Source organism: Siniperca chuatsi, linkage group LG1 (assembly GCF_020085105.1).
Source record: "Siniperca chuatsi isolate FFG_IHB_CAS linkage group LG1, ASM2008510v1, whole genome shotgun sequence".
NCBI lineage: Eukaryota > Metazoa > Chordata > Actinopteri > Centrarchiformes > Sinipercidae > Siniperca > Siniperca chuatsi.
Window position 1 is genome coordinate 13,741,133 of NC_058042.1, and position 23,420 is coordinate 13,764,552.

Here is a 23,420-nt window from a genome sequence, read left to right on the forward strand (position 1 = left end):
ATAACTAAATACATTTACTCAAGTACAATTTTGAGGTATTTGTATTTTACATAAGTATTTCCATTTTATGCTAATTTATACTGTACTTCTAATCTACCATATCTCAGAAGGAAATACTGTACTTTTTACTCCATTACATTTATTAAACAGCTACAGTTACTGTGCACATTAAGTTATTAAATATAAAACCTACGACGAGCTTAAAAAATACAATGCATTGCTATAGGTTAATCAGTATCACCTAGCAATTAAAATTAGCTCCTTCTGCAACCAGCTGCAATATAAAATGCTGCTTACACATTAATGTCTCACTTATAATAAGCCAATAATATGTAGATAATGATATAACACTGACAGAAGCCTTTTTTCCCCCAGTTTTACTTTTGATACTTTGAGTACATTTTGATACTACTTGTGTACTTTTACTTAAGTAACATTTTGAATGCAGGGGTTTTACTTGTAATGTATTTTTACACTGTGGGCAATTGTGAGCAATGTTCTCAGCCTTAACAAAGCTCCTTCAGAGTCACAGAAGACATTTTTCAACTGCTCTCACAGGCTGGATATTACTCCTCCTGACTAGATAATTGACTTTGACATGCAAAATTAGTGGAGTCTCTCTCTCTCTCTCTCTCTCTCTCTCTCTCTCTCTCTCTCTCTCTCTCTCTCTCTCTCTCTCTCTCTATATATATATATATATATATATATATATATATATATATGTATTTATATAAAACATTTTAAAACATTTTCGTTGTAGACATGGGTAGACATATATGTTTGGCATAGATAAAACAATTATGGTGTAGGGCGACAAGAGGAAAGTAAAGGGTGCCTGGAGTGAGTAATGCAGTAATTCATAGTTTCTCTGTGTTCTCATCATTTAACAAACATGGAGATCATTCAGCCATTCTTTCAAAAACATAGTTCATTCTTCTGTCTGACCAGCAACTTTTTCTGTATCTGTACTTGTATTTCACAAGTTGCTCAGATGTTGCTGTGTCTGGGAGAAATCACTACAACAAGCAAGTAGATATCCTGGCGCTATAAATACATGTGACTGACTCTATTTCTGAGGCCTGACTGTAATATCTTATTACATGGCATATCGATTGTGGCTGAGGATGATGTGCCCGCTCAGGTATTCTCAGTCTCAATAAAGCTCCCTGATGCTATTTTGGAAGGATTATTTGAGAATATGTGTTAAATATACTTCGCACACACCCACTTTCGTTCTTTATTCATTAGCCTGCAAACTGTATTTTTCCACAACCATCAGCAGTTACATGGAAATTAAACCAGACGGGGTAATGCAACCTCTTGATTCAAACACAGTGGCAAGGAGGATGGACAAAGGCAAGGTCAAGTGTTACTGATAGCACAAAAAAAGAAAGAAGTGTGTCTATTTATTTTTAAATTCAGTCCTTATTCTGGTAAAAGGCAAACCAGAGTTCTCGCTGCATGTGATACAAAAGACAGTAGATGCTGCCACCTACAGGAAGACCTACACAAGCTGAACACATTGTGTAAAAGTCATAAAAACAGCATAGAAAACTGAAAATGAAATTAATGTCTGCTAAAGAAAATAAATGTCAAAATGTTAGCACAGAAAACAAGGTGCAGCAGAAAACATAAGTCCAGTATAAAAGTGCCAATAGTGTAAATGTTTCTGTTTGAACTATAATTTCATAAATGGTGTCATATTCTGTTTTATGTACATGTAAATCTGCATTCTGTGGTTTCCTTAACAACAATATTAAATTCTATGTTTAATCTATATTCCTGATGTACAGAATATTTGTTGCATCCTCACCAATTATTGATGAACTTTCTTTACCTTATCCTGATTTTTGGTGTCCAAACCTTAAGTTTGCGAAAAATTTCGTAATTTAGCCTTGATTTAAGGGTGCACTTTCCTTATCAAATCCAAATCCTAATGTGAATAAGAAACTGTTTTTCAAAATAAATCACATTAGCATATTTATTCAATGAAGGTTGTTCATTTGTGTATTTCTTTGTGTGTCTCTGGATAAACAGAGGGGTTTCTCCCACATTATCTTGTTTTAAGAGGGTCTTTGTCTGAGGTACATAAGAATCAACTTATCTACTTTATTTCAATACTAGATGCAATACTTTGATACATATAAGTTCTTCATTTGCCCCATTTAGAAAGCCAAGACAGAAACACATATGTATGGGAGGTGTACATAGGTGTAATAGCCTCCCTCCACATCAATCCATATTACAGCCATGGGCATTTATTAGAACATTAGCTTATTGATAGCATTAACTATAAACACTCTACCATGCTGAATTTAACTGCCAAATTAAACTTGTTCAACGGACACAGTTGGTAAATAATTGACTGTGATCACAGTCCATGTTCCTTCTCTCTGTCCCTCAGCCCTCTAGGGTACAACCTGGTTACTAATTACTTTCAACCCAGTATTGCTACTTCTGATCAGTGAGTGTGAGTTTAAACATTTGCTTGAATGGCTCCTCCATCAAAAACATTAGGTACAAGGTTCAGTTATAGCAACTTAAACAAAAGAAGGTGAACAATGTTTTTTGGTAAGAAGAGAAATGTCTGCTTGTACTCTTCTGTTGACAACCTGCCATTTGCCATTTGTCTGGTTTTGAAACACCAACAACCTCCATAAAATACAAGTCCATACAGCAAATGCGCAGTGTTTGGTTGAGAGCAGAAGCTAGAATATCCCATCAAGTACAGAAAGACTTTTTTTGTGTGTATGTAAATGTCTACGAATCAGATAGAACCCCTTCAAATGGAGAAAAAAAAAGGCTGTAAAACAAAGTAGAAGTAGTAGAATTTTATTTCATTCAGCAAACATGGCAAGATTTTGAATGCATTACAAAAGTATTCAAACCACCCATAAATTTCATTTGTAATGTTCTTTTACAGCCACAACTTAAAAACAGTCATAGAGGAAGTGCTTGCCTTTCTTCACGTGTGCTTTATGGAAACAAAATAGGTTTATCCCTGTCATACCTCTGTATTAGTAAAATCCAGGTCCCTCTAAATAAGGACCAGCATTACAGCTGCCATAACTCACCCATGTGAGGCTGTCAGGCATTTACATACTTGACTGTGCATGTATTTTTCTTACAAATGCAGCTTCAGAGGTGAGCTGTTAATAAGAGTGTGCATTACCTCGTGCATAGTAGAAACAACAAACCAGCATTTCAACACTTCAGGCGGGATGCAGTTTAATCTCAGAATGAAGATTATAAAAACAAAGATTCAGAGTTTGATTGAAATATTGAATTCATTGGGTAAATCCCAAATGAGAAATAGTTGCGAAGACGGGTTTTTGTTAAATCTGGAGAGCATGCTAAAAATAAGAAGTCACACTGCTGGGGGTGAATATCTCAGTCTATTGAGCTCTAAAAAGGAGCTGAGACTTTCATGCCCTCGGTCAAGGACAAACCAAGCAGTTTAAGCAAATGCAGCACTAATCCAGTCCCACCTCCAGTTGGGATTGTTGGACTGGAATGGATCTATGGCCACAAGGACTGGGAATCCACAAGCAATAGGCCAGATCAACAGGGCATCAATCGGGATCAGTAAGGAGGCAGAGAAACTGCAGACGGCAGAGCGGTGCGATACCAGTCTACAAATTGCAACAGATATACAGACTTACCAGTTACATATAATAGCACCTTACAAGGTGCTAATTGATGTAGCACCTTGTTCCCTCAGCAACACTAGTTTTCCTTGAACAGCTATCGAGGTGTAAGTACACATCTAACCTTTGAATCTTCATTAACATATAGCAAGTTTATTATTTGACCAATATGTGTTAAAATGATTATATTGCTTCATAACATCCCTTTTATTCTCCCCTAAATCATTCTAAAAAACTGATTCCTCCCTCTGCCACTGAAGCTTCTGGCCAGTAGAGGGAAAGTGTGCTGGCAGTAATGAGATTGACTTCTTGAACTTTTTTCTTCAGTACATAGTAAATCAGAAATCCTCAGGACAAGCTACCATAGAGGTTTAAAAAAAAAAAAAAAAAACTCAAACAGAGTTGGCCACTGTCCAGGGTGTACCCTGCCTAAGGCCCAAAGTCACTGGGATACACTCAAATTACTGCATTTACTGCATTTACTGTTGTCCAAAAGAGCATTTTGTTATCTATGACTTCAGATCTCTTGAGGTCACATTAATTGGAGGAACGTACTTTCCTGCCTTTGAGAGGCTGGGGAGGCCTGAAGTTGTTTTCCATGCGTATCCTCTGATCCTCTTCCTCTCCACTGAACAGAAGCATTCTAAACTTGCCCAGCTGCATTGGGAGAGACAGAAAGACAGAATTTTCCCTTAATATTTATTTATTTTTTGTTAAACAGGTTCTGTGCACAAGCTTTGCTCCACAAGCATATTAAAAAGATAAGACTGGTGATATTGTGTATGTTATTGTCAACAAATCCCATTAAGAGACCAAAACCCATGATACATTAGTCTGTCTCGGAATACTTTTGGACGTACCTACCCCCGAACCCATTCGTTCCCACTGAGGGGCAGTAAACCCCAAATTGCTCCCGAGCGCTGTGCCTTCTGTGTGTGAATGAGTTAATTTCTTTAGACTGATGAGCAGTTGGCACCTGCAATCAGTGCGAGAATGTAGTGGGAAGACTAGAAAAGGCGCTATATAAGTATAGTCTGTTTACCATTTCATTAAAGAAACAGAAACACATGTATTCATTCATTCATTTAAAAAAAAAATTTTAAAAAAGCTAAATATTTCATAAAAAACAGCTGGGCACTGCTCAAACAAGAGTAAATAGTGCATTTGTTGGGGGACTATTTTCAGCAGCAGTTTTGGTGCGCTAGTGAGTATTTATGGCAGCAGGACAGTGTATGAAGGATCAACTTAAAACACATTACAGACAACACTTTTCATTGTATCAATTCATTGTTATGTTCTTTTAATTTGGCATTTGTTAACAAGAAAACTATTGAATATTACCAGACTTACCTCATGCGAGTTCTAAAACTTAAAAATACCACCCTCTTTTTGGCATTTCCCCTTTATCTCTGTCTACCATCATGTGGGGAAATGAAAAACAAAATAATACCCTGTTATATAAGGGCTTTTCCCTGCTGGGTCGCCATGCAAGCATTTCTCAATTAAAGCCCTGAACCCATCCAGTCATCCATCCATCAGGATAATCAGCTGGAGGGGATCAAAGGCTTGAGGCCTGGAGTCATAGGTTGTGGGGCCAGTCGCCCTAGCTTACACATCACCCCAAGCTTTGCCACAAACATGGGTTTACAGACAGATTGTTCATGACTACACCGGAGGCGGCACCGTCACTAAAACTCCTGATTCCTCATGTACAGTCCTGGAGTTAAAAACGGGAAACTAGATGAGAAAAGATCAACAAAGTGTTAGAGTATAATCCAGGGGCTGGCAGCAGTTGCCACAGGACCAACTCACAAGGGGACCTGAAAGGCATGTGCTGCAGACATCCAGTTAGTCAGCTTAACTTGTCAACAACCTAGGGTTATTAGACCTAAATTTTCTGATTAAATTCAGTCCTAAAAATGGGTGGATAAACACAAGACAAAACTAAACACGGCATCACCCATGAATGATGCTCGCCCTTGCTCTGGCCTTTAAATATAGCATTATACTTAGGTCAAACAGTACATTTCTGGACATGGTGCAACACAGAGGCAGAGATAAACCCCACCATCACCCACCCCCAAAACTTCTTAAACTTGGCATACTGATCCAGTGATGCTGATCTTTGGTTTGACAACAAATGGAGGCAGTGGATCCTTGGAGCCTTGTGGAGAATAGCCTAACATCATGCAGGCCAGGAAACATGGATATTAAAATCTGCACAGTTTAAGAAAAGATCACACTTGGGAAAATAGAGGGAATGACAGAAATAGGGGTGCAGATAATTGGTAACAACAAATAGGTGAAAGCAATCAGTAGAGTTTAACATACATGTGCAGTCAGGAATCAAGAAAATATAATGTCGGTTTTGTTTAAAATCATGCAACTGTTATCTAAGCTATGAATACTTATTTGAACAATTTCTCTCTCTTTTTTTGTCTTAAAAAATAGGAAAATATAGATCTTGTGCCAAAGTGGTTGCCCACTATTGGCTTGCAGCCAAAATAGCTGGATTGGGGTTAATGCTGTTTGCAGTAATAACTAATACAGATAAGACTTTTGGTGGTGTATAATCTGGTTTACTCTAAAAATGTTCACACCAATACTAAGGAAGAAACTAAGTGTTAGGTGACAAGAGTGTTTTTTCTCTCTCTCTCATCAAAAATGTGGACAAAATATGTTGTATATGATTTTTTGCAGAAATTTACACACACCTACAAAAGTTAAAAGTTGTTTCTCTTAGCCATTAATCAAATTACTGATCAAGAGTCTGGCCTTCTCATTTCTAATGCAGGATAAACATCACTTTATTTTACATTATTTTGTATTTTGCAGAGCTTTCAGTGGACAAAAAAAAAAAAAAACTAAGAGCAACAGTCCTCAATGCTTCAAGATCGTTGTGGTCGAAGGAACACGTTTGCAGCACACAGACCTGCTTTTCAGACACTATGATTGGCTCCTTCAGGATGATCCAGATGACACTCTCATGTAGGGGGGGTGTGGTCAGTGATCCCAGGTAGGTCCAATAATGGAGGCTGCTGGGTAGGAGGCACTTGGGGTTGAAACCTTTGAAATCTGTGACACTAGCCTGTTACGGAAATAGAAAGCAAACAGCTTTTATATTACTGCAATAATGCAGAAAGTAGGTCATAAACCACATAAACATTACATGTAATAAATCCAATAACAAAACATAGTACTCACCTTAAACTTCACCATGTACAGGGCATCTGTTATCATGTGGAGCCATCTGTGGTTGTCACCTGTCTTATGGTAAGACAGGACTGTTTTTGAATTTGATTTGTGACTTTTGACCATGACTTAATGCAGACCTAAACAACAACTGCTAAACTGTTATACCAATACAAACTAGAGAGGAAACGGAGGCATGGGGATAGAAAATGGGATTGCACTTAAAGAGAAACATCTTACTTCTAAAAAGATGCCAAGGACAGCGAGGCCGTCAGGAGCTGTTGCCGCCTCCCCAAACGTCTTGTACTTGACAGCATTCCAGTGTACTAGATGAAGCTAGAGGCGGCAAATAGGAGGAAAGGAAGACAGAAAGAAACAGAATGGGAATAAAACTGGCTTTTATATTTAAATAATACCTCGAGTCATGCATACTACATTTTAGTTATGCCTGTACTGATATTCAGAATTTTCACCATTAGCATATCTGTTGTTTTTTTGTGTTTGTTTGTTTTTAAATTTGGGCACATTAAAAAAATAAATTAAAAAAGACCACGAGAATAGAAAAATAAAAACAAGAATAACCAGTCAAATAAATGGCAGACATACAGCAAAATCATAATAACAAATAAATATTACATTTCCGAAAAGGAGTAGGAAGGAAGAAGTGTGAACTTAGAGTCCTAACCCTTTTTTATATTTTATTTTTAAACATAAAATTTTCAAGCGTTCCGCTCCGGTTATTTAAATACACAGCTCAATCAAGTCCATCTAATCAAGCGAAAATATAACACTCAGAGCAAACAAGAACATGATAATCAGAATGAGACATACAAACAGGTCAACATACACATCCTGTCCGCTGGCTTTCTACTCCGCTCCCATCATATATCCATTCAGTATGTTGTTTTTAAACATTTGTTTGAGCTTATTTAATGATGTACATGTTTTTAGTTCCATGTTACAATTGTTCCATAAAGTGACTCTTTTGACTGTAATACAATGATATCTTATGTTCGTCCTCACTAATTGTTTCTTGAATATACAGATTCCCCTCAGGTCATTTGAAACAACCCTTGGATACTTTTGGGTAAGAATTTTATTTTTAGCTTTATATAAGCATTTTGAAGTCAACCAGATCTTTAAATTTTGCTTTTATATTTGATAAAGAGTGAGTTTGTTGTTTCTCTGTAAGTGATTTTATTTACAATTCTTATGGCTCTTTTTTTGAAGGATGAAGATTGGATTAGTGGATACATCTTGTTCTCAGCCATATAATGCATATTATCTTTCTAAAGTAGGACTGACATGAATTTTATTGGGACATTCATTAGGTTTACACTAGTTTAAAAACAAAGTTTACACCCAATAGTCATATACACAGATAAAATGGCTGTAATTTTTAGCATCAAAACCACACTTTTCTTTTCCACAGCAAAATATATTACCACATATACCTTACTACACACCTTAGCCATAAATTGGTTATTCTGTGTTTTGGTAATTAGACACTGACACACTAAAGTATTCAGATCCCAAACACTGACCTCAGAGGCAAAGCTATTTCCTGCAACAGTGTGCTCAGAGCCATGGCAGCCCTTTCCACCCCAGTGGAAGTGAAACTGTTTCAGCCTGTAGGGGTTGTCAAGAGGGCCTCCCTGGATCACTGAAGGGGATGAGAGGTGTTTAATTAAAAAAAATAAATAAATAAAAAGGGTCGACACACACACTGCTGCTTTCCAGCAAAATGCTGAACAGAGCATCCTGTGTGTAGCATCATCCAGACAGCTTACACACAAAAAAAAGGGTAACCAAGACCAAGCAGACTTTATTAAATGTCTCACTCCAAGCTGAGACATGAGCACTAACAGACAGTCAGCCTGCTTTACCAACAAATCTATCATTAGAGCTCTGTGGCACAAGCTTTAGTTAGACACAAATAGCCAATCCTATGCTAAATAAGGCAACTTTTAGGCTGGTTTAACTTTCAATTCAGGTCCACTGGCTAACAAAGATTAATAGAAACTTGAATAGAAAATGTATGTCATGATGAAATTCAGCCTATTCTCAGGATACTACAGACTGTTTTCAGAGCCCACGGCTTGCACTGCTGGGTATGGACAGGAGTCTAATCTGATTGTTATTCATTGTGATGCTGCTGACATCCTTCTGACAAACAGGCCACTCCAGTCCAGGTCAGATTAGCTAGGAATGAATGACCAAAAGGCTTATCTTGTCCTAGTTAGTTAGTCACTCAGACACACACGATAACCACAAAACCAATGTCATTTGTCAAAAGAAAAACCATTTTACTACAAAAATGTGATAGTAACAGGTATGAAGAATTATTTTCTTACAGGTCTCAATTATTTTCAGTGATAGCTACTTGCTTGCTCTGAGCCAAACAGCCCCACATTTCTGAGTTTATCATTCATGTTAATCACGGGGTGGTTAGCATGGAGCCACCCAGTGATAAAAGCAAATAGGGTCATAATAACCAATGAGATCACCTAAGGTTATTATATCTCTTGTCCAGCAGACAGATACTCACAGTTAACTGCTGGCTGCACTTCCCTGCAGCATAATCAGGGGTTTATTCGTAACCTTTGATTATGGTCAGTTATGCACATGGTTTGCACTTTCTAAAAATCAAGTTAATCCCCCCTTTCAAGTGTATGTTTACTGAAAGTAAACTTTTAGCACACATTTCCACTGCATGTGGCTGACAAACTGATATGAGAGCTAAGATTATTCCTGAACTGTGACCTCTGCATTAAAAGATTAATGACTGCCTTGCAATTACTGACAGCTGTAGATCATGTCATTGGTTGGTTTTGTTTGTAGGGGTGATTTTGGCTTTCTTTAAAAAAAAAAAAAAAAAAAAAAAAAAAAAATAAAAAAGAAAACACTCTAGAATCTGAAGTAACCAAAGCTAAAGCTACAATAAAGACCATGTTTTTCTCACCTGAACGGTCATCCGAGTCATCAAACTCCACAACAACAGAGTGTCCATTGTTGGCGATGTTGATGGAGGTGCAGTGATCATAGTTTAGGACAATCGGGCCCAGACTGGGGTCATGTGAAGCCTGATGGGGGACGATGTCAATTGGAGACTGCCGGTTCCCCTGGGCAACGGGGTAGTTTTTGTGCCATATAGAAGGACCTTATCATATAAAGACCATGAGCAATAAAAAGAACATTTTTTTAATGCTTCAATACACCCAGTACTGCACTTATGCCTTCAGCTCCATTTTATAGGGTGATGATCAAATGTACACAGATTTCACTGGGTCACCTGAAACGAAAAATAGTAAATTCTTTCCAAAGCATAGTAATACAATAAAAGCTTTAATTTTTAATTCAACACAGCTAATTTAGTCACTGTCAGCTAAGGTCTGTTTCCCCAAGAAACTACTAAGAGGTGGGACCATCAGCATGCAATTAAGACCCCAATAATAAATCCACACCAAACAATGTAGCACAGTAAATAGAGCAAAATATATTGGCCATGACACTGATTCAAGGCAATGTTTGTCACTCAGGAGCCCAGTGCAAATCGAGTGGAAAGTCAGATTAAGGTGACAGCAATTATCCCTTTAAGCATGTGGCTAATCTGATCTGTAACAGCGTTACTCCTCACCTACATTACTTCCCCCTGGATAAAACACGCAATGCCCGCATAACCAAATAAGAGTAAACATTTATTGTTTGAGAGCGCGTTAATTGCCTCCACTATGGATTGAAAAGCTGTAAAGACTCCGCCTGGAGCTTAGATGCTGTACAATCTTACCGTCATCTTTTCCATATCCCCAGTGATTCCCTGTCATTGTCCCTGTTAGTGGATTCAAGTCTGACCAAGGTGTCGGTGTTTGAATCACGCACTCCGGTGCGCACGTGGAGGAGGGACACGGACATCAGCCGGTGTAGCTATTGATAAGGTTTATGTAGTGGCCAGAGGGGAAGGGCAATTATCATTTTCTTGACACGCCCCTTCACACCCACACAAACACAAACACACACACACACACACACAGTCCACCTGTCTGAGGTTTTAAAGCTAAGCTTGTCTAGTGTCACTGCATTAGGTCAGACCTCTTCGGATTTAACGATTTCAGTAAGATATGATTACAATGCGGTTATATTACAAAATAGCCTACCTAATGTCGTTTTCTATACTAAAATTATAATGAATGGATTAAAAAAATAGTCTATATCATGATCTGCTATAATAGCCTACCACTTAAAATGAAGTCTGAAAACGTATTTTTTCTTCATTGCTTTTGTGTTGTTTTAAATCTTTTATCGTACTATTTTCATTCTGAATGTATAGACACTGGACAGATGGATTTTTTCATTATTTTTTTATTTTAATGTCTATGTCTTATAGAAAACACTTTGCCCTCTGCGTGAAATGCACTGTAAAGTTGCCTTGCACTTTATTAATCAGTCACTCAAGAAAATTAATCGGCAAATATTTTCAATAATGATTGAACGTTTGAGTCATTTTTCTAGCAGAAAAATGGTAAACATTCTCTGCTCCCAGCGCCTCAAATATGAGACTTTGCTGATTTTCGTAAATTTAGGTTTTGGAGTGTCATTGAAATAAAATGAGCAATTTGATGACATCAACTTGAGCTTTAGGAAATGTTTCACAATTTTCTTACAATTTTGAGAGTATGGAATAACTGGTTAGTGGCAGCCTTACTTTATTACTAACACAATATTTCTATCACAATTTAACAATACTGTCGGTTCAAGTCTGCATATATGAGAATCACGGTGAAAATTTGTGTCGAAAGTGCATCTGAATGTTCGCGCGGGCATGTTTGTGTCGAATCTGTGGTTTAGGAGATTATAATGCGTCTATAGACGTCACTCGTTCGAAAGCTACCATGGCAGCTACCAAAGCCTCCAAAGAACAGAAATACGACAGACAACTCAGGTAATTTAAAACTATATCGTATCGATTTCACAAATAACCTATTCCTTTAGCTAAATGTTCTGCGCATTTCATCTGAGAGGTCACATCAGAAACATTGGTGAGGCAGGAGTGTTAACGTCAGCTAGCGTTAGCTTGTGTGCGTTATAGTTAAAACAGCATCGGCGAGCTAACACATTAGCTATAAGGTTCATGGGATGGGCTTCTCTGTCTTTCTGTTTGGTGATTCTTTGCCCATCAAAATTGCCAGCTTGTCTAATGACTGCCGTCACCCTGCCACAATTTATACTGACTGCGTTTGATGGTTAAGCGCGTGTAACAATACAGGGCAGTCAATGTTATTGAAGCTGTCATACCACTAACTATGCCATTCTTGCAAAGTGCCTTATTGTGGTTGAGCATGAATTGTATCACTAGATGGCAACACATGTCCATGTTATGTTGCGTGCTTTCAGACTGTGGGGTGACCATGGTCAAGAAACACTGGAGAATGCACACGTTTGTCTCATCAACGCCACAGCAACTGGAACAGAGATACTGAAGAATCTAGTACTTCCAGGTAAACAGATGTGGCTCTGTGTCGGTGATAATGCAGGTGCTGATGAAAGCATCTTCCTGAGTGAATTCATTTATCTCTTTGTCAGGTATTGGAGCATTCACCATAGTTGATGGACACACAGTTTCTGGGGAAGATGTTGGAAACAAGTAAGACAGTTGTTTTGCTTGCTGAAATAAGGTCAAAATAATATGTATTAGTTTTACTTGTGTGTTCATGGTTGATCTTGTCTTGCAGTTTTTTCCTTAGCAACAGCAGCATTGGAAAGGTATGCTTTACTGAAATAAATTAATTTATGTCATATGCAAGTGCACACACACCCACAAAGAGACACATAACTTCCTTATTTTTTTCCACCTGCTCCCTGCATCTGCATCTCTCTTCCTTGGTTATTCATAAATTCATTTTTAATATTCTTATATGGGGAAAAAAGTAATGTATTGTGAGTGAGCCCTGACCATGGTTTTTATGTTGTAGAACAGAGCACAGGCTGCCACTGAGCTGCTACAAGAACTTAACAGTGATGTCTCTGGAAACTTTGTCGAGGAGGTTGGTATTGTTTAAGTTTTGACATGGTGCCACAGATGTTTTCACAGCGGTAATAATGTTTTAGTAGGAATTTGAAACACAATATTTAAATCAAACTAAAACACACATTAAAACAGTGAGAATGCTTTACCAGGCTAAAGAGACACAAGACTTAGTGCAAATTAATGGTAAATGGACTGTACTTATATAGCACCTTTCTAGTCTTTCTGACTACTCAAAGCGCTTCAATTCAGCTTCAGATTCAATACAGCTATAAGAGAAGTCAAAAATGTTAAGTCTTCATTACATAAAAGTAGGTCTATGAATACAACATATGCTGTGTAAATATGTAAATGTATTGATCATTCTCATCCCTTTGATAATGACAGAGATCCCTCTTGTATTTTCTGTTACTCCTGCAGAGTCCAGACAAGCTTCTGGACAATGATCCAGAGTTTTTCCACAGGTTTACCATAGTCATTGGTGTCCAGTTGTCAGAAAGGTATGAGATGAAGTTCATCTTTACTCTCACATTTTATTGTAATAAAAGAGGTGATGAGAAATTATATAGGGACCCGTAGCATGCTGAACTAGAATTTTCAGTATGATTTCAAAGACATATGTAAACTTTGTGCAGTCCATCATGGATGGAGCCTTTAGCACTCTGGCTGGGCTTGATTTTAAACACATATGATGAAGCAACTTGTTCACGCTTGAGGAACATTTGAATACACCTGCTGCAAGTGCAAGAGCCTTCCCTTCGTTTCCATATAAGGAGCTTGGTGGCTCTGATCCAGCCAAAGATTACAAAACATGTTGCTGTTCAGTTATTGTAATTGGTGAAGAGAATTAGACTTGCTTACATCTTTTGTAGAAAAGTTTTTTTAATTGGCTTGATTTGTTATTGTTTTACTTTCTGTCCAATTAACTTTTTCTCTAAAATTCAACAGCACATGTTTGAGGCTAGGCTCAGTTCTGTGGAGTGCGTCTGTACCTTTCCTAGTCTGTAAAACCTACGGCCTTATCGGCTACATGAGACTAGCGGTGCAGGAGCATACAGGTTAGTTCCCCAGCATTTAACTTTGATTCTGTCTTTATTATGACTCCTTTTAACACATTAAATAACAACGTTTAATCTGAACTTTTAATTGGTATTATATTTATACATATGTAATGCTTTCAGTGGAGCATGGACCCATATATATAGTAATAAGTATTTACATGAGGTTATTGACATTTTATCTGCCTGTATCCACTTTTTTTTTTAACATGGTCATTTCACTGTGGCTCATAGTTTATATGTATAATTTGAATTAGATTTCATATATATTGACATTTTACCGCCTCTCTCTTTAGTGATTGAATCTCACCCAGACAATGCCTTGGAGGACCTGAGGTTAGACCAGCCTTTTGCAGAATTCAAAAACCACATTCAGTCCTACGATCTTGACAGCATGGACAAGAAGGTGTGCACTTTGGCGTCAGCACATTTGTGTATGCACGTTAGTTTTAAACTATGCCAGCTTTCCACAACTGATAGTACTCCTTTCCATTCTTTATTTAATCTATAGGATCACAGTCACACACCATGGATTATTGTTGTTGCTAAATACCTGGAGAAATGGCTCAGAGAGGTACAATACATTTTCTGTGGCTTTCCCACTGCCAAGATGTCTGACAAATACTCCATCAGTGATATTTATTCTTGTGTCAGTTTTGTAAAATTAAATGTCACTCTACTCTTGTTGTTGTAGCACAACTGTCAGCCACCGAAAAATTACAAGGAGAAAGAGGCCTTCAGGCAGTATATTCGAGAAGGTATCTGTGGACCTCTGGATTGTAGTTGCCTATGGGTTCAGTGACTTGGCTGTTTAACTCAAACATATCTGTGATTAAATTCTTATTTTGTGTTCCTTCAGGGATCCTGAAGAATGAGAACGGTGTCCCAGAGGATGAAGAAAACTTTGAGGAAGCTATTAAGAATGTCAATACTGCTTTAAATCCAACCAAGGTGCCATATCTCAAATACTCTTAAGTTGTCTTGTGTCCCATACAACATATATCACCTTTTAAACCCCTAATCAGCCTGTTTTCTACAGTGTCACAGTTAACATGAGACTCCTCTAGTAATTACCTTGTTTCTGCAGGTTCCTAGTGCTGTTGAAGACCTCTTCAATAGTGAGCAGTGTAACAACATTACATCACAGGTTCTAAGACCATTCTATTAAAAAATGCATACATAGTTATATCATCGATTCAAATAAGTAGTTATTGAGATTATTTCTTACATTTTTAAACTGGTGAATGTATTCTGTTGGTGTGTGTTTACCAGACCCTGTCCTTCTGGGTGATGCTGCGAGCTGTCAAGGAGTTTGTTCTCAATGAAGGCAATGGAAGCCTACCTGTACGGGGAACCATCCCAGATATGATCGCAGACTCTCAGAAGTTCATCAACCTTCAAAATGTGTAAGTGAATATATGGGTTCTAGCTGTGTAGATACATTTGTAGAGGGCATGAGAGCAACAGAAAAGTTCTCTGATCCAAGAGTAGATCTGGTTCTATATCTCTCTTTCGATCAGTGCATGATTTAATAATGTGAGTTTGTGTGCGTGTTGCCGTTCATTTTTGTGTTTTTTATTTCAGTTACAGAGAAAAGGCCATGCAGGATGCAGCAGCTGTTTCTAAGCATGTAGAAGGTCTATTGCAGTCTATTGGAAAGGTATGTTGTAAACCCATGTACTCATTGAATAAGAGTATTTAGGTTAAACGAACAAATCTTTGGTATTTTTAAATTTAGACCTTAATTAAATCACTTAATTATTGTGTGTTCAAAATAAATGTCTGATAGGTCAGATGAATTAGCTGTGACTAGGAAGATAGATTTGATGTATCACCGCAGACACCCTAAAACCAGTTTGTCAATATTGCTGTTGTCGCTACTAAGGCTAACAATTAGCTGCTTAGAGGGTTAATATAGGGAAATCTGCCCAACAAATAGTGTTCAAGAGAAAATATGTGATAGAGCTAACAAAAATAGCACCTGCAAAAAAAATTACTAAATGATATGCATGCATCACAAATACATTCCTAGATCCTACAACTGCATCCAAACAGGTTTAACAAACTTGAGAAGCCAAATTTTTGATTAACAGTGCAGACCTACAACAAGAACCTAGAACAAAATTGGCTATTGTTATTTCAGTTGGAAATCAGTTTTTCTATCTTCATGTCTTCATTGTGGCCTTTGAGTCAGTCTTACATGCACCCATGTTAGGATTAAATTATAATAGCATTAATAGATTTTGCCCTGAAATCAATGGGTGAAAATTGTATTTGACTAAAAATGGATTTCCACTCAAATTACTTCCTTTCCACTAGCCACCAGAGACCATCGCTGAAAAGGACATCAAACTATTCTGTAAGTAACACATTCTTTAATTAACAACCCTTACCCTCACATTTTTATATTCAGTGGTTATACCTGATTAACACAATATATAGAGAGCTTGTTTTAGAGGCATTTATTTTATATTGAAATGCGTTTGGGGTTTCATTATGTCACACTTCTATAAGTGCATTTTCAAGGAGGATATTTTTAGACGTACATGTATGTACACAAATTGGTATAATGCATGAATCGAAACTGCCTTACGCCATATATTCATCAGTTCAATTTTGTTACTAATTTTGCAGCGCTTGAAAGCACCATGTCCGCCATGTGTTGCCATCATGCAGCAGTGCTGCCTTTGCTGACTTCAAAAGTTTTAATTTCTCTGAGCATGGCTGCTGTTAAGATTTGTAATACTTTCACTGCACAGTCGGCATACAAGTGTAGCATAATCCACTCTATTGGTGACTATTGCTGCACCTGCAATAAGTTTATTCCTAACTGTAGGCATTTGTGTTGGTGTCTAGGTAAGAATTCATCCTTTTTGAGGGTGGTGCGCTGCAGATCTCTAGCTGAAGAATATAGTGTGGATTCAGTAAATAAAGATGAAATCAGTAAGTTGGAGATTAATTTCCTTTCTGATTCAGTCTTTTTCATTGTTAAGTTTACGTGTTTGAGCTAACTCTAGTACTATTTTCTGCTCTGGTAAGCATAGTCACCTATTAACGATAGCTGTGTCCTCAGCCTCATGCATGGACAATCCAGATAGTGAGATGGTCTTCTACGTCATGCTTCGTGCTGTTGATCGCTTCTATCAGCAGCACTCCCGCTACCCAGGTACGGCCAAGGTTTAAACAGATTTTTCTTTAAAGAATTGAACAAGATGTGAAACACCATGTAGCCTCACAAAAAAAAACCAACTTGTTTTGTAAGTTGCTGATTTTTCTACAAGGGGGGGGGCTGGTCGGTCATTGGCAGACCTTACCAACTTGGACCATCTGTAGGGAAGGCAAGTAAAAGTGTTAAAAGTTTTGATGTGTAGACGCACGTTGATGTGGCCACCTACAAGTAAAAAGATAAAGTAGTAGCTGCTAAAATTTTAAAATACTTGTGCAACCTGCAGACAGCAGCAGTTGTTTCTATACAGTGCATCCGGAAAGTATTCACAGTGCTTCACTTTATCCACCTTTTATGTTACAGCCTTATTCCAAAATTGATTAAATTCATTATTCTCCTCAATTCTACAAACAATACCCGATAATGACAACGTGAAAGAAGTTTGTTTCTTTGCAAATCTATTAAAAATAAAGACGAAAAAAAAAAAATCACATGTACATAAGTATTTACAGCCTTTGCTCAATACTTTGTTGAAGCACCTTTGGCATCAATTACACCCTCAAGTCTTTTTGAGTATGATGCTACAAGCTAGCACACCTGTTTTTGGGCAGTTTCTCCCATTCTTCTTTGCAGGACCTGTCAAGCTCCATCAGGTTGGATGGGGAGCGTCGGTGCACAGCCATTTTCACATCTCTCCAGAGATGTTCAATCAGTTCAAGTCTGGGCTCTGGCTGGGCCACTCAAAGACATTCACAGAGTTGTCACATAGCCACTCCTTTGTTATCTTGGCTGTGTGCTTAGGGTCATTGTCCTGTTGTAAGATGAACCTTCGCCCCCAGTCTGAGGTCCAGAGCGCTCTGGAGCAGGTTATCAAGGAAGTTTCTGTACATTGCTGCATTCATCTGTCCCTCGATCCAGACTAGTCTCCCAGTTCCTGCCGCTGAAAAACATCCCCACAGAATGATGCTGCCAACACCATGCTTCACTGTAGGGATGGTATTGGCCAGGTGACGAGTGGTGCCTGGTTTCCTCCAGACATGACGCTTGCCATTCAGGCCAAAGAGTTCAATCTTTGTTTCATCAGACCAGAGAATTTTGTTTCTCATGGTCTGAGAGTCCTTCAGGTGCCTTTTGGCAAATTACAGACAGGCTGTCATGTACCCTTTACTGAGGAGGGGCCTCCGTCTGGCTACTCTACCCTACAGGCCTGATTAGTGGAGTGCTGCAGAGATGGTTGTTCTTCTGGAAGGTTCTCCTCTCTCCACAGAGAAACGCTGGAGCTCTGTCAGCGTGACCATCGGGTTCTTGGTCACCTCCCTGACTAATGCCCCTTTCCCCCTGTCGCTCAGTTTGGCTGGGCGGCCAGCTGTAGGAAGAGTTCTGGTGGTTCTAAACTTCTTCCATTTACAGATGATGGAGGCCACTGTGCTCATTGGGTCCTTCAATGCTGCAGAAATTTTTCTGTACCCTTCCCCAGATCTGTGCCTCAATACAGTCCTGTTTCGGAGGTCTACAGACAATTCCTTGGACTTCATGGCTTGGTTTGTGCTCTGACATGCACTGTTAACTGTGGGGCCATATAATAGACAGGTGTGTGCCTTTCCAAATCATGTCCAATCAGCTGAATTTACCACAGGTAGACTCCAATCAAGTTGTAGAAACATCTCAAGTATGATCAGTGGAAACAGGATGCACCTGAGCTCAATTTTGAGTGTCATGGCAAAGGCTATGAATACTGATTTTTTTTTTTTTTTTTTACGCTTTTTTATTTTTAATAAATTTGCAAAGATTTCAAACAAACGTCTTTCACATTGTCATTGCGGGTATTGTTTGTAGAATTTTGAGGAAAATAATGACTTTAATCCATTTTGGAATTAGGCTGTAACATAACAAAATATGGAAAAAGTGAAGCGCTGTGAATACTTTCCAGATGCACTGTAGCTCCTTGACATTTAACACTTAAATCACTTACTGGGTCTTTGGGTGATATGGGTTGAACCTGGTCAAAATCAATATTACCATCATCTCAAGAGCTCTGCGGAGACCCTGTAATGATGTCGAAAGGGGCTGGTAGGTGTATCAAGAGAATACCTTCCATACTATCACACTTAGAGGAAAAGGCCTATTACTTCACACAATACTGTACACATCATAATCTGATTTGACTCTGCAGAATTATGTAGATTATTTCTCCCGATGCCAGTATACAGAAATAAAATGATTTCATTAGTCTCTTTTTTTTCTGTCTTTTACCACATGTCCTCTCTTACTAGGAGTTTATAACTACCAGGTGGAGGAGGACATCAGCAAACTGAAGCTGTGTGTCAACAGCCTACTGCAGGAGTACAGCCTCAACGTCAACATCAAAGACGATTACATCCATGAGTTGTAAGTCACGGTCACTGCTGGATTTACTGATAAGAGTGACTGTTAAAGCCTAATAAATATGAACTTTTTCATCCATTTCTTAACCTGCAGCTGTCGATATGGTGCAGCAGAGCCACACGCAGTTGCTGCATTTTTGGGAGGTAATATTTTACTCTTCAGAAATTGATTGAGATCCTAATACACAGCATATCCCACCTATGCAGTGCTAATAAATCCAAGATGTTTATTTATTCTATTTCAATGCATTCCTTTAGGATGTGCTGCTCAAGAGGCCATCAAGATCATCAGCCATCAGTTTGTGCCCTTCAACAACACTTTCATTTACAACGCAATGTCACAGACCTCTGCTACCGTACAGTTGTGAATTCAGTTGCTGATCCTGAGTTTGCTTACAGAAATATCAGATAAAATAGAGCAAGATCAAAAGAGCCATTTACCAATTTTCTTTAATGACTCTAAACCATAAACTGCACATCAGTCTTTTGAAAGAAGGAAGAAAGATTGCATTTTTATCACATTGGAATAGGATAACTGCCCAGATGTGTGCACCTAAACCTAAAAATGCTTCTCATGCAGAAGATCAGAGGTCGGGACTCTTTAGACTAAAGGTTCTACCAAACATAGAGCCTTGCCTTTTTCTGTAAAGTTTTTGAAGGGGAAGAAATCAGGACAGCACCCGCAGAGGATTTCTTCAAACTTTTTTTTTTTGTGGCTGACATTAAACAAAGCAGGAAATAAAACTAGCAAATTCAAACCTTCATGTAGTATTTTCATCTGTGATACTTTAGTCACAACTGGCTGTTGTTGTATTGTGTTTGGAACAAGGTGGAAGATTTTTGGTTAAAATGGGGGGAACATTTTTAACATATTGTATGTAGTGTTGAACTCTCATGTATTGCTATAAGAATATTCAATGCTTTACCTGAATTTGTTGGGGGGGGGGGGGTTGTAAGTCGGCACATATTAAGCACACATGTTTTGCAGTGTGCAAAAATGATTTGTCCACAGCTCATCTGCCAACTTTTGGGCTTGCGCGGTTTAACCTCTGTTCAAATACAGTCTGGTAAACACTTAGAGTTAAGCGACTGCGACTTGTTGACTTGTTTAATAGTCGAAACAAGGATTACACATCATTTAGCCTGAATAAATGTTAGATGATGAGCGCGAGCTTCTTGAGGCCTGTAATGTGACTTGCCCCCTGGCAGGATTCACGTGCAACCCAGGATGGGATAAGATGAGTTTTCTTGGGAGTTGATGACATTATTTTATCCAACACTAGAGGGCACTCCTCCATGTTTTACTATTCATAGGTCAACCTGTAGTTCCAAGTTTATTTCACATACCTGTTCATTGACTAATTCCTGAATGCTAACCATTGGATATAGACTGCATTTGATGAAATCAGCTGTAGGATGTTAACAGAACACTGCAATATTAATTATTAATCAGTATGTTTGTCATTAGCTCTGTCTGAGATGCCCTGAAACGTAGAGGACACTGGTCTTCGTAATGAGTATGACATCGTATGCATCCCTGATAGAGAACTCATTGTGATGTAACTGTTGGGCAGGGTGAAGTTTTTCATTTGTTTTTTTTTTTTCTCAGACTTTGGCAGAATGGAAATTTGCCCTCAGCAGATCTTTTCCTTGTAAGACACCCCCCCTCCCCCAAGCAGCGATCTGTCTCACATTCTCACACACACTTACACCCTCCGTCCCTCTCTGTCTGAGAAGGATAGAGCAGGCTGCCAAGAAGTGCTCTGCCCATTTCCTAAATGAAGATTTTGTCCACTGCCTCTTAAGATTATCATGTAGTGACAGTGCCAGGTTTATCAGGCCAAACCAGACATTTTTTATTTATGTAAAGTTAGAGATGCAACCCACTAACTACTGACTGGAAAAAAACTTAAACCTAGTCAAATACTGTACATAAGGTCATCAGAGGTAGAATAGTACAGTCCTGTGTGTCCACTTCTTAAATAAAGACAGTGTTGAGGGAGTAGGGTTTCCTTTAAAGCAAACTAAACATTTGCATTATTTGAGCAATGTGTGTTATTGGTCATTTTATCCCTTAGTTGCCTGAGACATCTATGAGGGAGAATCTTTGTCTCTTATATTGAGAAGTTGAGTTTCATTGTTCTAAGATTGTGTGTTGGTAATCACCCGACCTGTAGCAGTTTTTTCTCCGTTGTGTCAAAGCGAACTTTTCACTGGTTTTAAGCATCTTTCATACTCTTAAACATAATTTAGTTAACTTTTATACTATTCAACATCTACTCCCTCTGATCCTCTCCAATGATGAGACTTCAAGACTCTGCAGAGGGGTCACGAGGTCACAGTCACAAATTTGGATTAGTGTTTGTCCTGCCAATTTGTATACAGCTGTGTCAACAACCAAACATGTAACATTCAGTGCTGACCATTTTAAACACACCAGGATGGCTTCAGTTATTGCACTGTATCTGCTTCATACTATCAGACAGTAGCTGGTGTGTTTCCCAGTAACCTAACACCCACACTCTTGTAAGGATGGTTACTGACAAGCTAACAGAGGCCAAGGAGACCTTTTTTTCTGACAACCATTTTGGTACAGGGCCCATTGTGTTCATATGGTAAACAAAGTTTAGTAGTTAAAGCAAATGATAAGCACTTAATTCTTTATAAAGAGGACGTTGCAAAAATGATTATATACAGAATTTTAAAAAGGTGAAGGAGAAAATAAATAGAATTAGAGAATGGAAAAGTGCAGTTTTTTATGTTGTGCAAAATACAAACCACCACCACAACACAAATAATACATAGTTACATAGACTGATATGGTGTACAGATGTACAAATGTAAAGATGCACAAAAATAATTAAATTCATGATTAATATTAAATAAATGCAAAAATCTAACATCAAAATCTATCTCTATGCTCCCCTAATCCTCCAGGAGGGCCAATTGTTGCTTGACCAATTGAAATGATCAAAAGTGAATCAGCAGATATGTGCTGTTTTATTCATGTGACCATGCTCACTACTTATGTATGCTCACAGCTTCACATTATTATTGTTTTTGAACTATCTAATTAATATGTAAAGACATTTAATCCATGCCAGTGAGAGCAGGCCTTTGTCTTACAAGAAAAATCATTACATCATCATACAACCAAACCAACTCACTGATTTGTCAACTAAATATGCCATTGTAAGAATGATTTTAGCCTTAAAGACTGGTGACAACTGATGTCTAGATTTACTTTAGACATTTGTTTTGCTATGAGGTTGGGGGGAAAATGCCGCCAAATAGAAACAACTTCCATGGACACATCTGTCCTCTGCCTCCTCTGTTGTATCCATGCATTATCAATACTTCAGGTTCCAGGCTCAGCTTGTAACTGCTTTATCTTAAAGCCACAAGGGAAGGCCTGACAATGGATACGGGTGTGTGCCCACTTGTGTGTGTGTGTTTGGGGGAGTTGGGAGGAGGGGCTGGTCATTCATACTAAAATCAATCAGTAAATCAGAAGCACAGCCTGCAGAAGGGTCACACTGCCAACGATGATTCTCACTGGAACCTTCCAGCAACGAAGGGAGAGAAAAGGGGGAGGGAACTGGATGAGTCATCTTAAGGAAATGAAGGAAATTGCACAGTAAAGGTGGCAGATTGGTGGTCATATCTCCCACAAGGATGGTTGTATGTCCCCTTGTCAAACCCTGTCACTGGATAAATGGTTGCATTTTACAAACACATCATGAACAGTGTCAGTGAAGGCAGTGAGAGGCAAAGGCATGTGGAGGTTGAGGGTGATGTCTTCTAATGGCTCATGGCTGTTAGTTTGAGCCATTTACCTGGCTGGGGTTCAACTAGTTCACCTCCTCATGAGGCCCAGGCTGAATTAAAACCGGCCTGCCAGAGCAGAGTGGAGTATTCAGTCAGTTTGCTGGGAGACTGCAGGAGGCCGAC

The 23,420-nt window shown here is 38.5% G+C and overlaps 2 protein-coding genes across 9 annotated transcripts; one reads left to right on the forward strand and one right to left on the reverse strand.

The window, feature by feature from the left end:
• Positions 1-2,816: 2,816 nt before the first annotated feature.
• On the reverse strand, positions 2,817-10,782 carry ca7 (carbonic anhydrase VII). 7 transcript variants are annotated; one of them, XM_044206011.1, is made up of 9 exons: positions 10,627-10,782; positions 9,802-9,999; positions 8,384-8,502; positions 7,080-7,175; positions 6,852-6,914; positions 6,580-6,735; positions 5,753-5,826; positions 4,203-4,304; positions 2,817-3,632 (listed from the first exon to the last, which is right to left on the reverse strand). In XM_044206011.1, the coding sequence occupies exons 1-9, from the start codon at positions 10,661-10,663 to the stop codon at positions 3,458-3,460; spliced, it is 1,020 nt and encodes a 339-aa protein (XP_044061946.1). In that variant the 5' UTR covers positions 10,664-10,782; the 3' UTR covers positions 2,817-3,457. The 7 variants fall into 7 exon arrangements, with proteins under 7 accessions (XP_044061946.1, XP_044061942.1, XP_044061969.1 ...); XM_044206007.1 differs by having other exon boundaries at positions 5,726-5,826; XM_044206025.1 differs by lacking the exon at positions 2,817-3,632 and adding an exon at positions 3,859-4,005 and having other exon boundaries at positions 5,726-5,826.
• An 868-nt stretch (positions 10,783-11,650) lies between these two features.
• On the forward strand, positions 11,651-20,227 carry nae1 (nedd8 activating enzyme E1 subunit 1). 2 transcript variants are annotated; one of them, XM_044205922.1, is made up of 20 exons: positions 11,660-11,778; positions 12,231-12,334; positions 12,420-12,480; positions 12,569-12,599; positions 12,809-12,880; positions 13,282-13,361; positions 13,810-13,919; positions 14,216-14,325; positions 14,431-14,493; positions 14,614-14,677; positions 14,779-14,870; positions 15,007-15,066; positions 15,192-15,325; positions 15,504-15,579; positions 16,239-16,278; positions 16,776-16,862; positions 16,993-17,085; positions 19,359-19,473; positions 19,564-19,613; positions 19,728-20,227. In XM_044205922.1, the coding sequence occupies exons 1-20, from the start codon at positions 11,729-11,731 to the stop codon at positions 19,835-19,837; spliced, it is 1,602 nt and encodes a 533-aa protein (XP_044061857.1). In that variant the 5' UTR covers positions 11,660-11,728; the 3' UTR covers positions 19,838-20,227. The 2 variants fall into 2 exon arrangements, with proteins under 2 accessions (XP_044061867.1, XP_044061857.1); XM_044205932.1 differs by lacking the exons at positions 19,359-19,473; positions 19,564-19,613; positions 19,728-20,227 and adding an exon at positions 17,201-17,437 and having other exon boundaries at positions 11,651-11,778.
• The last annotated feature ends 3,193 nt before the right edge of the window (positions 20,228-23,420 follow it).

Excerpts from the sequence above, each read along its gene's own strand:
- nae1 (XM_044205922.1), top strand. The coding sequence starts at position 11,729 with ATGGCAGCTACCAAAGCCTCCAAAGAACAGAAATACGACAGACAACTC. Across the intron at positions 12,481-12,568 it reads GGGGAAGATGTTGGAAACAA|TTTTTTCCTTAGCAACAGCA; the intron begins GTAAGACAGTTG and ends CTTGTCTTGCAG. Across the intron at positions 15,580-16,238 it reads TATTGCAGTCTATTGGAAAG|CCACCAGAGACCATCGCTGA; the intron begins GTATGTTGTAAA and ends CCTTTCCACTAG.
- ca7 (XM_044206007.1), bottom strand. The coding sequence starts at position 10,663 with ATGACAGGGAATCACTGGGGATATGGAAAAGATGACG. Across the intron at positions 8,503-9,801 it reads TGACTCGGATGACCGTTCAG|TGATCCAGGGAGGCCCTCTT; the intron begins GTGAGAAAAACA and ends CATCCCCTTCAG. Across the intron at positions 5,827-6,579 it reads TCATAGTGTCTGAAAAGCAG|GCTATTCTCCACAAGGCTCC; the intron begins GTCTGTGTGCTG and ends GCATGATGTTAG.